The 15117-nt window shown below is 34.7% G+C and overlaps 1 protein-coding gene across 3 annotated transcripts; it reads right to left on the reverse strand.

The window, feature by feature from the left end:
• Positions 1-4271: 4271 nt before the first annotated feature.
• On the reverse strand, positions 4272-10960 carry LOC140979555 (protein HIRA-like). 3 transcript variants are annotated; one of them, XM_073444994.1, is made up of 10 exons: positions 10301-10960; positions 9430-9705; positions 8952-9203; positions 8460-8857; positions 7350-8325; positions 6782-6992; positions 6422-6647; positions 6015-6137; positions 5211-5328; positions 4272-5000 (listed from the first exon to the last, which is right to left on the reverse strand). In XM_073444994.1, exons 1-10 carry the CDS (start codon positions 10406-10408, stop codon positions 4608-4610), a joined length of 3081 nt encoding a protein of 1026 aa, XP_073301095.1. In that variant the 5' UTR covers positions 10409-10960; the 3' UTR covers positions 4272-4607. The 3 variants fall into 3 exon arrangements, with proteins under 3 accessions (XP_073301095.1, XP_073301096.1, XP_073301097.1); XM_073444995.1 differs by having other exon boundaries at positions 10283-10417; XM_073444996.1 differs by lacking the exon at positions 10301-10960 and having other exon boundaries at positions 8952-9206; positions 9430-9645.
• Between the last annotated feature and the right edge of the window lie 4157 nt (positions 10961-15117).

The raw sequence follows: 15117 nt of genomic DNA on the forward strand, positions 1-15117 counted from the left end.
AGCAGCCAGGCTGGTGCCTACGCGCTGCCCTGCAGTGCTGCCTGGTGCGTACCAGCAGCACTGCGGCGCTGGTTCTGCGCAAATCCACCCAAAATTCAGCACAAGAGTTCCGGAAGACTTCTAATGTATGCACAACCTCACCAATTCGAAACAACACCCCAAAATTCACATGATCACCCCAATGGACACTCCTAAACACAGCAAGGAACACTCGGCGACCTCCAACGAAGCCTGCAACACAAGAAACTCAAGAACAAGTCAAGAACACACTTTCAGAAAAACGTATTTTTAGGAGTCCCACGAAAAAGATCATAACTCACTCATTTCTTATCCAAATATTTCGAATTTACTGTCAAATCGAAGGTATCAAAAAGTTCTGCATTTTATATGTTGAAATGTTTTCCAGAAAATCGACCGAAAAGTCGCATTATTTAAAATGACAGCAAATTTCGAGTTTTCAGATCTAAAATCGTTTCAAAACCGATCCAACAAATTTTTGCTCAAACTTTTTACAACATACATGAATTTTTACGCATAATAAACATAAAAACAAATATTATGAGGAGATCGATGCATAAATGAAAGAATATACATGCTTTTTGATAATTAAAAATACCGAACCGATGATACCGAAACGGGAAAGAAGCGAGGGTTGATCCGGGACGATCGTGGAACAATTTTCTTTGAAGAAAACTCAACGAAACCTTGCTGGAATTTCAGATGAAGGGGCGGCTGCTCTCTCTTACTAAGAACCCTAGGTTTTCCCAAGAATAAGAAACGGGAAGGAATGAATTGTGGATGTGCGTGTAGGCGTGAATGTGTGTGTGTTAATGGTGTGTGTGCTTGAGTTTAGTGTGAGTAATTAGGAGTTAAAATAATTAATCACACAATTAACATGTTCATTAAAATACTAATTAAATTGCTACAGGAAATGCTAGTTTAAATGTTAATAAAATGCTAATCCACTAAAAGATTTTTAAAATACACAATTGAAAATCTTCATAAGTTTTAAAAATCTAAAATTCACCTAATACTTAAATTATGCTTCAAAATACTTTAAATTTAATAAATCTTTAAAAAAATGCCCCAATCCTAACTTAAAATAAAATACCACATTTTAAAATTGCCAAAATCGTCGCCGCTCTCCATTCCTCGATCCCGCATCGAATAATCACCTGAAACATGAAACTCAAGAAAATATTTGAATGTGCATCACATAAACATAAATTATTTGAAATAATGCAATTACACAAATTATGCATCACTAAAATCATTTTAAACTTGATCAAATAATTTAACAATTAAATAAATGCATGGGATTTACGTGTACTAATTTTGGGCTCTACATGCAAGTTCACCGAGACAGAAGTAACAGAAAGATTTGGCTTTCTCAGAAAATTTATTTGAAGAAATTCTTGCAACGCTTCAACATGTAAGATAGTAAGCCAATATCGACCCCTCTTCTTGTTAACTTCAAGTTATCCTCAGAGATGTGTCCTAGCAGTGAAGCAGAGAGGATGGAGATGTCTCGAGTACCATATGCATCAGCAGTGGGAATTTTGATGTTTGCCATGATCTGTACAAGACCAGACATTGCTCAAGCAGTGGGAGCAGTTAGTCGGTATATGGCGAATCCTGGACAAGAGCATTGGAGCACTGTTAAGAGGATCCTTAGATACATTAAGGGTACCTAGAATGCTGCATTATGTTATGGAGGATCGGATTTTACACTCAGGAGTTATGTCAATTCAGATTATGCAGGTGATTCTGATAAGAGGAAATCTATTACTGGTTATGTGTTTACACTTGCAGGGGGATCAGTAGGCTGAGTTTCAAAACTGCAGACAGTTGTGGCGTTATCTACAATAGAAGCAGAATACATGGCAGCTACTCAAGGTTGCAATGAGGCCATATGGATTGAAAGGTTATTGGAGGAGATCGGGCACAAACAAGAGAATGTTCCTTTGTTTTCTGATAGTCAGAGTGCCTTGCACATCGCAAAGAATCCAGCTTTTCATTCCAGGACGAAACACATTGGTGTCCAATTCACTTTGTGCGAGAAGTAGTAGAAGAAGGAAGCATGGATATGCAGAAGATCCATACAAAGGATAACATAGCTGATTTTCTGACCAAGCCAGTGAACGCTGATAAGTTTGAGTGATGTAGATCCTCAAGTGGCATAGCGGAAACGTAAGCAGCATGTAATGGCAAGATTGAAAAGATGTGTGGAGATGTGTTTGATTCTCAATCAAATCTCCAAGTGGGAGAAATGTCGACAAAGAAGTTAATAGGTGGGGACAAGATTTGTCAAAGTTGGGCGGAGAATTTGAAAACATGGGATGCGCAGAAATTTCGTGGAAATTTCAGAAGACGCGTTTTATACGTGTCTTCACACGGTCAAGGGGCCCTATAAATAGAGCTCCCCCCTTCATTATGAAATCATCCCTTCTTCGAGTTTTCTCTCGTCTTATAGCATTCTATAATATTTGTGAGGTGTTTTGTTCTCCTGTATTAAGAGAGTGTGTTCTCTTTGGAAACACAGTGAGTGAGTTGTACACCACAAAATATTATAGTGGAAATTCTTTTCATCTTGTCCGTGGTTTTTACCCTAATAATTTTTAGGGGTTTTTCACGTAAATCTCGGTGTTCAGTTTATTCTTTATTTTCGGGTTTTATTATCTCGAATTCCGCACGTGGGACCAACACCTACTGGACTTTGCAACATGTTTTCGTCATTCTCGGTGTTTTCTAGCTTTCTTGGAAGCATTATCCCACGAGGCGTGCCAACACTACTTGCACTGAAAATTTGAGGGCATGCCATCATGAAATTGTGCCAACTTAAAATCCAACTTCTATGATCAGCCATGTGGATCCCAATTCGATCATTAGTTTAAGCCAGAAAACTAGGAAACTAAATCGGGAAATTGAAGGAAAATTCATGAAGAACAACAAAATTAATTGTGCTATTATGAATTGGGATCATTATATTTTAAAACTTGAAGTGAAAATAAAAACGAAGGAATACACGACAAACTATGAGAATTAAGATCATAATATTGGAAATAAGTGAACTAAATCAATTAGACTTGATGAAATTTGTAGAGCATTTTGTTTTAATTTGTGTTGAATGATGAGTTGTGTAGTCTTCTCTTAGATGATTCTCCCTACTTTTGTTCATTGCTCTAAGCGGTATAACCCTTCTTCAACGATAATTTGTCGTGTCTCAACTTCTTCAACGAATGCAGACATAGGTCCAACTTCTACAACCGAATGAATCTTCATCTAATGGGCTTTTAACCCAATGAACTTTAGTTTTCTGGGTTTGTCAGAATTTGGGTACAACAATTATATTTTAATATATGTATATTGTTTAGATTTCAAACTTTGATAAACATATTATTATTATTATTATTTTTTATATACACATTTATGATTTTTATAATTTAAAATATATTATTATTTTATATGATACGACAGTTTTTCGAAATTTCTAATACTACATTCCTTGTTTGGTTCTATATTTGCGAGTCCAGTAGAGAACCATATCATCATAATTAATTGTGCTGATAATTCAGCATCCCTTCAAAATGGAGTGATAGTTGCTAAGTAACCAGGATGAGGAATAATGGAATTTTAGGCGACATTTATTTGACATTTTATTATTTTCATATTACTTTTTATCAAAACCAGGTTTGATTTTTCTCCATTTTGCACAAATATTCTATAAAAATTTTAAAATACATTCTCTTTTTTCTTGAAAAAACACTAATAAAACTAAACTTAATGGAAAGAGTTTTTTGATGCATTTTAATTATTCACAAACTATACTCAAAAGATTTCAATCAAAAGCGGCATAGCACAGCCCTGGTCCGACTTGTAATATGACAAATTAATTGCATTCACTCCAAAACGAAAAATATATAAAATAAAAACAAATAATCTTTTTAAAACTTTCAATTTTAAATAATATAACATAAATATTCAGAAAGTTAAATATAGGCCAACTATAAATTTAGTCTGGACTATAATTATTTATTTTTAGTTTGTATTTCTTTAAATCAATTATAAATTTGTAACTAAAAAATCAATGTGTCTTTTTCAACAAAATTAAATAACTAATATCATTTTTGAATCTTTATAATTACGTTGATAAAAACACTTGCTATACTAATTTATACAAATTTAATAATGACATTAGGTATTTGATTACATGATTTAGATGCAAAAAGACTAATAAAATTGATTGCCGAAACCTACAAGATTATAATTAAACTTTACATTTCACCATGAAAAAATAGTACAAGAAACAAGTCGACTATTTGGTAAACCTATGAACAGAAAAAAAAAAGAGTTCTACCATTAGAATTAATTCAAATTGGTTAGATAACCTTTCTACAAAATACCCAAAAACTGCTCCTGCTCCTGCTCGACACAGAATTCAAGATCCCACACCATTTCACCTATTAGACCTAGGGACTATATGTGCTCAATGGTAAGAAGCTATCTGCTATCATATGATAATCGAAAGAAAACGATGCACGATTGTTAGAGTACGTCGTAGAATCGCCTAACAAATTTTCAAGTCAAGAATCCTTCTCTTGGCCTGATTAGGTGTCAGACTGCAATGGATCCGTGGCATGAGGACCCAGATTCATTTTCTCTGATGTGGGTTGTCCTCCTGTTCGTTCTTGATTCAAGTCTTCGATAATGGAATCTTTATGAGTGGTTATTGGACATATATCATCTAATAGCTCAGTTGTTTCTGAAGTTGGCTCGACTGGATGACTAATAGGTTCAATGGGATTCGTTTTATCTGCAGCTGTTGAATTTGAATTTGTTGCGCAAATTGCAGGTTTGAGATTCTTTTCTTCTAAGGTTGTGTCAGCAGCTTCATATTCAGACAGGCGATCCATGAACTCATTAAGCAAACGTTGAACTTTTCGGTTGGATGCCATTGATGGAAGAATGTCATCTCGCAGGAGCTTATGTTTGTCCATTCCCTGAAATGGAGCATGTAAATCTATACGATTACAGAAGGTAAAAAAGATGAAGACACGAGCCCCAGACTTGGCCAACTTGTTTGATTTTCATGAAGGGAGGAGATATGAGTCGAGATTAACTAAATAAATGCAAATTGCAAAGAAAGTAATATCCAATTAAATTCAGCGAATGCCTCCAATAACTAAACTAAGAGTGGGAAAAGGCCTTACAAGAACAGAAGGATCCCATTCTCGTGTCTTGAGATTTGAAGATCCAGCTTCAGCCATTCCGACTGGAGGTCCCAGAAAATTTTCACAAATTTCTCTTAGACGGGACTCGTCTGCCTCTCTATATTGAAAATATATCAAAAAATTTAGATTATCATGAAAGCTATTCAATATGTTAGAAAACATAAATGAGAGATCAAAACTATGTTTGCTGAAGTACCCAAACCTATATTTGTTCGTAATGATTTTAACTCAAGATCTGATATTATATAATACCTCAAGCACAACGATTAAAATAGCCAACCATACAATCTAGTAGAGATAATTGTAGCTACTTATAGCTCCCCAACAATTTATATTTTTGAGTATAACAAATACAAATTTCATTTTGTCAAATGAATAGGAATATAAAACAAATACAAATTTTCAGAGAAAAAATTTACAAGAAACAACCCAAAAATAAAACCAAACATTACTAAAATATAATGTTTGATCCGATATTTCATACAAGTTTTATTAACTTCCCTAACTCATCCTTTGCAATCTCCCGTAAAACATTTTTGGTTTCCCAAAAAATATGACACTACAAGTCCACACCAGAATACTCTTCCAATTCTATAAAACTAGCTTTAATTGATTATCTAAAAAAAAGAAAAAAAATAAAAAAAATGAATACCATTGGAAGATTATTCTAAGAGCTCACCGAACAAAAATCTGATTATCCGTTATTAACAGGTCATCATAGGAAAATGATATCAGCAATCAGATTGAGTGATAAGACAATATACCAGTAAAAACACACCACACCTTGCTAAAAAGCGAACATAAGAGATAAGGCATTGGTGATATTCCATTGGAGACTTCAAAGCCAGTGCAGATGCCAGTTGAGCTTCCAAATGAGCACGTGTCTGCACTCCATCATCAGTCGCTCTGCAGTAAGACAACAATTTGAGATAAAGCTCATGCAAAAAGTATAAAGAACCACCCACCCACTAAATAAAGCAGCACAAACGCAATTAACCATGGCCAAAAGGAATCAGGATGCATTAACACAGATAAATAACACGAGACTCGACCAGAATGCTTCATAAGAAGTTTCAGAGGTTAAATTTATGTACTCTTCGAAGGTCGTATCACCAATTATATATTTCCAAGATTACGGATATCTTTGAAAGCTCAATTTGAAGATTCAAGATCAAGAATCATATACAAACCTGCTCCAACCGGGTTTCCGGGCAAGAAATTTCCTGACATCAACCTGCAATCCGGCCAGCTCGCCGCCATGAGCTGAGCCCAGGTTCCAAGATGTGGGAAAAAAATCGTCCGCCACTCTCAACCAACACATTAGACCAGTATCATAGAGGTACGCATGACGTGTAGCCAAAACAACAAGGGGACTACCAGATTTGGATAGTTTTGCTGATATAACCTTGATTGTAACTAGAGTTCATTAAAAAAAAGGAAAAATAATAGAGCCGTCAAAATGAATTCAAATCGACAATAGTTAAAATTTCATCATTGTTTACAGAGAGCCATAGAACTTCTATAGAATCAACTACAAGAAACCAGGTTACCAGTGTTTTTAGGATTGGACTTCGAATCTATAGTTATCAGAGAAACCAAGGAGTCATGGAGGAGACATTTCCTGTTGAAGAGATCCCAAACATACAAGGACCCCATCCTCGTGACAACCAGCAATTTCCAAAATTCATCACAATCAATGAACACAGCAGCAGATCCCATCATAATGGTTGGTATGGCACGTCTGCCAGACTTAGTATAAACCTTTCCAAAAAAATAAATATTAATATTTCACAAGTGTTATTTGTTAAACCATATAATTTGGGAGGGGGTAAGATTTTATGGTAAAGTAAATGAAACCAAACCACATATAAGACAATCAGAAATAATGAAACCAGTCAAAAACTGATGCAGTAAAAAAAATCTGACAGATTCTAAAAGGAAAACAATTGGCATTTTCAGAAGTTTAAATGTTAAAGTTCAAAACCCAAATGAAATTTTGGTAATAAATAGTGGCACAAGCTACCGATTGGAATTTGGAGCTCGGCATCACGTAAAATCCATCAAAAAATTCAACCTAATATAATGATACTGGGAAGAGAGAACTGCTATTGTGCTAACCTGCAGGCATCCATCTTCACAACCAACAGCCCAAAAGTTCACATTTCCAGCAAGAACTGTGACCTTTCCAGAAATCCTATCGGACCAAAGATTTTGAGTTCCACGTGTACAATATAGTTCCGTTTCTTTCATAAAAAAAGTACTTCCGGCTCCTATAATGTCATTTACAGAATGCTCTATCGGACTAGCTTCCAAGCACACAGGCAATGAGCCTTCCCCTTCTTTCTTATCAAACACTCTAATTGAAAGAATACTACCAGACACTACATGACCAGCCTGTTCAACAATAGTTCTTCCTTCATCAATCCCAGAGGCAGGAACCTTCTCAATGACCAAACTTTCACTTATACTTGCCCTAGCCATTATATCGAATCTCTCTCTCAAATCAGCATTTTTGCTCGCAGATTTTCTGATGGATGCTTCTATAGGTCCACCACCGTCATCCTTCATGTGATGTAAAGATTTTGTAGAAAATTCAAGAGATTCAGACTGGTCATCAACAGGCATTCTTTCCTGTTGTACAGGAACTCCGACAGCTTCAGGTATTATCCTCCTTCGACCGTCAGGTCGTCTATATTCTTTTTGCTTTACAGGAATTGACATACGAGCACAAGTTCCTTTATTTGACCCACCAATGACTGCGTCTTTGATTTTCTTTCCATTGTCAGCATGGGTCTTGTTGGTTTTTGTAGCCAAAACTAAATCGGTTGAAAGTTTTAAAGATGGTTGCTTCTCTGGGACAACTAAATTCACTTTTTTACTGGCAGATTGCTTCATAGATGCTGCTTCCAACACTAATTGTGCTGGAGTTTCAGCCAAGTTTCCATGCCGGCCTTTGACATCACCATAGCGATTTCTCTTCAAATCATTTAATTCAGCATCAGTTAATGCGTGTCCAAGTTCATTTGCATCAAAATGAAATGTTGCAACTGTCCCATCCAAAGAACAAGCAATCAGTGAATATCCATCAGGGCTCCTGCACACAGACAATCTTCAATATATTAAGTATGGACTGAGGAAACGGAATTATGCAATTCAGGAATGCAACTCCAAGCATAACTGGGACACATTCCAAAAAATGAACTTATAGACACTGGTGAGTAAAATTACCAAGATAGATCAACAACACTTTGAGTAAAGAAATGCTTAGCCACAAAAAGAGGACGAGGGCTTGCAGTGGTCCACACAGTTATATTGCGGTCCTGACTTCCTATAGCAATAATATTGTATGGCTGAAAATCTTTTCCCTCAGTCTTAGAAGAACCATTATTCCACCCAAATGATGCAGATTTCAAGTCCCGAAAACTGGAGGAACTCCTTCTAAACATTAAACGGTTGAACTTGACAACGATAATTGGAGCGTTGTGCCCCAAGAAGTCAAAAGTGGCAGACCATTCGCCTCTTTCAAGAACAGGTGCAGAATGCCTAGGTTTTTGATAACCATGAGTTGTAGTAATGAAATGGCCACAAGGTGACCAGTCGAGCCGCCTGAAGAAGGTGGATCCAAGCTGCAAAATGACATCGTACAGCAGGTAAGGGAACATGGAAATTGGAAACACTAGAAAACAAACAAGGGTTCATCTCAATACATGGTTAACATACAGATTTTGACCAATGACCATCAGTTCGGTGGGCGAGACTCCAATCAGTAGTTCGCCAAATTATTACAGTCTTGTCATCTGATTGGCTCGCTATGAATGAACCAATTGGATCCCAAACAACTCCTTTGACCAGGCTTGAGTGACCTCGAAGAACAGCAGTACAGATGCCATTATTCATGTCCCAAATATGAATTGTATTATCAAGACTTCCACTAGCAAGTGCTGAGTCATCAGGAGACCAGTTAAGATCCACCTACTTTAGGCATGGAAAAGAATCAACCCCTTGGTTAAAAATCAAACAGACTAATGGCTAACTATAGATGTGACAAAATTGACAATCTATTTGATGTTATCATATCAAGTGATTTTTAGTTGTAAGTTGTAACAAAAACTTCCTCTTCTGCAACCTCGAGTAGATAACTCGAAGACAAGTGAAAAAATTTGAGATTCGAGATATACAATTAAGAGACTCTTATTACCACATCCGCTGTGTGTCCTCTCAAAGTAATTGAAACTTTCCAATTTTCAATATCCGGTGGCTCTCCACTGCCAAACTCCGTTGTTCCTGAACCAGGCTTCCTCTCATGGATAAGAACAACTTGATCGTCCGATCCAGATGCAACATAGCGACCATGTTTAGCCCATCTAACACAGTTAACCGAACCAAAATGATCACGCAAGGTTGCCAGAAGTTTAGGTGCTGAATCGTCTGATGCCAGTTCCTTGCCAACATGTTTCATGTTCCAAATGCGAACCTGAACATACAGCAAAGATTACTTTATTTCACACGAGAAAACATAAAACCTAATGAACACAGCATGTTGCCTATTAGGCCATCACGCGTACACGACTAGTTCACACACACTTCAAATAGAAGCTACTTCCTTCTCAAAGCTATTCATTTCCCAGTTAACTGATGTCAAAACCCACAGATAGCTGCAATATACTAGCGCATGTTTAATCATGATTCTTATCACATCTAGAAATGGTAAATAATAAGCATCCCACTTTCTGCATCATATCACAAAAATAATTAAGAGATTCAAAGGTCCTGGGGAGAAGATTCACTACATATTCTTTAGCGACTAATCAATGGTTCAGTAGAACGTTCAGTCTAGTTTGGAAAACTGATACATTAAAAAAATGTCCACGGGAACAAACAGTAATTGTAAGCATAAAAAATTTACATAAGAAAATTGAAATTAATTTGGAAGACACATGATGGAAAACGTTATATAGTCCTAGACTCCAAATATTTAATCTTTCTGGAAAATTTCTTACCAGCAAGAAAAGAAATTAAGGTAGAAAAAAAATAGGGGCACCAACGTATACCAGTTAAGGAAAACAAACCTTATGATCACCTCCGCCAGTGGCAAACCTGAGGCCACCGGGCTGAATATCAATGGAGAATATCTGGGTGCCCCCATGCTTTATCCAACTAGGTTTCTCCGCTATCATATTTCGCTACTGGAAAACTTGATTAAATTCACAAAAAGCCAGAATTTTTTGCCTCCAAAAAGAGAGAAAATCGGTTTTTCGCTTAAAACTCACTCGAAGGCCGAAGACTCGCCTGTTTCATATCCCCGTCACCCAAAAGTTCAATTAAAGAAGAAGAAGAAGCTATAACAACCACCCATATAACCTCACAAGCGAAAACTGTAAGGCCCAGAAGTTGGAGCCAAATTTCATTTAAGAAAGGAGTGTAAGTATACTGAAAAAATTAACTTGAGCATAATGGAGTAATGGACGAAACAAAGACGAGGAAGAACCAATTTCAGAATAGAGTAATTTTGGCAACCGATTCATGGTATAGGTCAGCCAAAATTCAAGAAAAATAGAAAATTAGAAGCAAATAAATACTATTCAGTTAATTGGAAAAATAACCCAGAGAGAATTAGACAGTAAATCGGGGAAATAGCAAACGCCAAAAACCCTAGTTGTTCGTGCGAATATGATGTAGGGTTGAAATCTAATGGAAGACTAAGAACAAAGCAAATACCGTGAGATGAAAGACAACTCAAAGGAAATAAACTTGTAGTCACATGAAAAGAGAGTATGTAATTATTTGGGAAATTTCAATATTAATTTCATCGTCTAGATTTATCGATAAATAAGTGTTTCCATTTTCTCTTATATTTCATACTGTTGGCTTTTCATTTGATCTCCATTGAGTTTTGGTGATAAAGTGAAGGTACATACGATTTGAGTTTGTTAGACTAATGAATTGGTGCTTAATTTGCTACTGATTCAATCATTGTATCATGGGAAACAGACTTCTTTATTGATCTTCAAGCACCTCGTGGAGATGACGAATCTGCTTTAAAAAAAGTGTACTTCGTTACAGGTCTTGGATCGTTTGTTTCATTATCTTTTTCTTACAAATTAGTTTTGTTGGATTATATTTTTGATGTTATTCTATTATATGTTGCTGCTAGTTTTTTGTTTGTCTATATATTGGTATAGCGGTTTTGACAAATAAACTATCTTTAGAGTGTGAGTTAATCAATTTCACGAGAAACTTGGTTGATTTATTATCGATTTATTTTGTTTAATTAGATAATAGATCTATTATGTCCAAGGTTGACTTTATATTTTAATCAAATTGTAAAATTTGATTTGCAAAAATAATCAATGTATTTTGTATTGGTTAAATTAACAAAACTATGTTTGAAAGTTAGAAAGTGAAAACCAAAAAACACAATATCCCATAATGAGTTGGTTATTCCCAATCTTGTATATTTATTACATTTGAAAACTGNTTTTCAATTTATATGTTGTATGTCACATAAAAAAAAAAAGATTTAAAAAAAGTAACAACTAAATTTGCCAAAAATAAATAAATAAATAAAATGCATAACTAAGTCCTAATTTTGACAAACATGCATGCACCATTTATATTTCACTTTGAATAAAATTCTTAAAGACTTTTTGGTTTTGCCTAAGGAATCTTTATGTTCTTGTGCAAAAAAGAATTCAACTACGTCAATTTTTTGAAGACTAATATGACAGCTTATTTTCATGGACTAAAAAATATTTTTCAAATTTTCAACCACTAACGGGATCGATTTTAATCACAACTATTTTTATATTTAAAAAATAAAATTTATACCCGACCTGTATATGATTATTCGAAATAAATTTACCGAGAAAAATTTAAACTATACCGTGATCACCCCTAAATTAAAAGGTAACTAACAACCATGTTCATTGTTGTTGTGTACAAAACAATATATAAATATTATTAAATTTATTTGTGTGATAAATACTTATTTTTAAAGTATTTAGTTTAATTAAGTTGTTTTACAAAATCATTGAGACATGATTGAAATTGATAAAAATATGCAAGAAAGATAAAAAGATATTTATGAGAAATTAATTTTAAATAAATAAAGTTTCTTACATGTATCTAACTACTTTTTTTTCAATATTTAAAATTGATTTGAAGAGAAATATTGAGTAATATTAAATTGGTAAAAAAATGTGGAGATGTTTTAAGATATTTTTTAGGTTTTGAAAGAAGGTTCACCAACACATCAAACTAGTTAGTTTATGGAATTAAACTTTAACATATGATACTCGTTTGTATCGGATTCAAATTCATTATCAAATACCGGCTAATTAGGGTAAGAGTGAGACCAAATGAGCTACAAGTTCGATCTCGATTGGACCGCTAATTTAACCATTGACCTAACGATGCGGAACAAAATCTGGTAAACCGGCGGCCTTCCATGGGAACTCATGACACGATTGCCAAAACATCATTTCCCATTGTTTCAATTGGATTGGATTTGAAGCATTTTTCACCTATTTCACATTATTTTTTCATTCATATTTTCAGTTTTTACTTGAAAACTTAGAATACGATTATGAGCCAGGATCGTACGTGTGAAACATATGGGAAAATTTTAAAATTTATTTATTATTATTTCTTATAATAAAACGGGTAACATTTCATCTAAAATTTGAGCATATAAAGATAACATAATACATGACAACTAACAAGCAAAAACAGGTGGAAACATAATTGTAAGAACATACAAATACTGATACAGCAAATAAGCATACTCCAGAAATCAACATCATAAGTAAAATATATATTTCGGTTCACAACATGGCAGATAAAATACATAATCTATAAATTAAATCTCGAATATGTTTATAATCAGCGAAAGACAATCGTATCAGTAATCATGAGAAAAACTTATGATCTGGATGTCTCACTCTGATCTTTTTCTTTTTCTTTTCTCGAGTTGATGATGTGATATCATGGATGAGCCACAAAGAAAAAACTTGGTGTTTTTGGATAACATTGAAGTAATGATTGTCCAAAATTTGAAGAAATACATGGATTGGGAAAGTTAGAAGATTGATTGTTAGAGCATATAAATCCAATGTCAAGAGTGTTTTTTAATTTCTTTTAATGTTTAAAACCAAAATTTAATGAAGTATATATGATACCCCATGGATGAGCTCATTACCTCTTGCTCATCCTTAGCCCAAATAGAAGACAGACTCATCATTGGTACCCTCCTATAAATATCAGGTTTGAGTGTTCAGTTCAGGGATTCAATATATTATTTTTCAGCAGCACCCTTAGCTGCTCTCACCTCATATCCTCAGTCTCTGACTTGAGCGTCGGAGGGGCTACACAGGGACTCCATCTCGTCCCCCTTCTAACGGTCTTATTCGTGATTTCAGGCTCAAGACAATTTCGAAACCTGCGTCTGGACTAGTGACACTTGCTGGAATCGGACCCTAAATTTTCCGTGAGTATCAATATCCAAATTATATATCCAATAAATGAGTGTCACCTCATAGATGGACACGATGAATATACAACATATCAAAATTATACACACACATCCTTCAATTGGAGGGTTGCAAGCCTCGGGCGAGATTTCATCCCTTTGAGCATATATATGTGATTCTCGTGATGTTCGATATTGATTTATCATCATCGTGCATTCGCGTGTGTGTATGTGTTGTCTAATATTCCAAGGTTCTTACCTCTTTATAGGTAATGAGTCGAGGTTCGTAGTGAACACATAGTGTTGCTAATTGTTGACATAAGTGATGGTGGAGGTGCGATTTCATATGTCGAGGTTCTTGTCTCAATCATAGAAAACAGGTCAAGACAAAATCATATACCGAGGTTCTTACTTGGATTAGCAATGTGTCGGAGTTCTTTTCCAAAGACCGTGTTCTTATCGTGTGAGTCGTTTTCATTATGTCATGTGTTAAATAAATTGTCATTATTTATTAATTCCGAGTCTTGTTTGATTTTTAATTCCTAGGAAAATTTAATATTTTAATTACTATTCCGGTATTTATTTGAGTTTATCAAACGAAGTTGCCCGAGGATCATATTAGTTGCTCTCTGTTAAAGTTGATCTTGTACCACGTATTGTCGTGCACACACAATAAGACAGTACTCGAAAAATATAAAACTCAATATGGACAAATAACAATTAAAAAAAACATTAAAAGGATAAAAATATATATTGAAAGTAAATTTGCAATACACGATCAATGAAAATTTGGGTTGTCAACATAATTTGAATCAAATTAGTTTATTTTTTTTCTTCCATGGCATTTATCCAACTAGAATATGTTAATGTCTTATATATCTTCTTATGTTCTAACTGTAAAATAAAAGTAACATGCAAAATTTCATCAATCATTTGTCTACAAATTTTAAGAGATGCGTCTTGGTTATCAATGACCAACTCGGGTGGATGATTTCTATTCCACTGGTAGATAGGTCCAAAGAAATTTGGATTTTGTTGTTGAATAGGTTGATCATCAATGACATCTGTAAGATTCTCCTCTTGATGCGCTTGTATCTACTTATCCCCTACCAACTGATCTTCTTTATGATCAGGATTGACTAGATGTTATTCTTGTGCAGTTGGACCGGTGTCAGGAGCTACACTTGTAGATCTACTTATCCACTCCTTCCACTTAAGAAAGAATTCATTAGAAGAATTTGATTTTGCAACACTTTACAACAACTCATTTTAGTTATGACTTATACACTGTTTACATTGAAACTCCTAGATTCAAATATAATAAATACAAACACTTGGCTATTGTGAATCCTTAGATTCAACCAATATCACAACACTCGAATCAGATACCTTGTCAATGATAGATTTAGTTGTTGTGTA

This window comes from Primulina huaijiensis, chromosome 6, assembly GCF_012295235.1.
Source record: "Primulina huaijiensis isolate GDHJ02 chromosome 6, ASM1229523v2, whole genome shotgun sequence".
Taxonomy (NCBI): domain Eukaryota; kingdom Viridiplantae; phylum Streptophyta; class Magnoliopsida; order Lamiales; family Gesneriaceae; genus Primulina; species Primulina huaijiensis.

Coding starts and splice junctions, on each gene's coding strand:
- LOC140979555 (XM_073444994.1), bottom strand. CDS start 10,408: ATGATAGCGGAGAAACCTAGTTGGATAAAGCATGGGGGCACCCAGATA. Junction 6,993..7,349: donor GTGAAGATGGATGCCTGCAG/GTTAGCACAATA, acceptor TTTTTTGGAAAG/GTTTATACTAAGTCTGGCAG. Junction 6,648..6,781: donor GTCCAATCCTAAAAACACTG/GTAACCTGGTTT, acceptor AATGAACTCTAG/TTACAATCAAGGTTATATCA.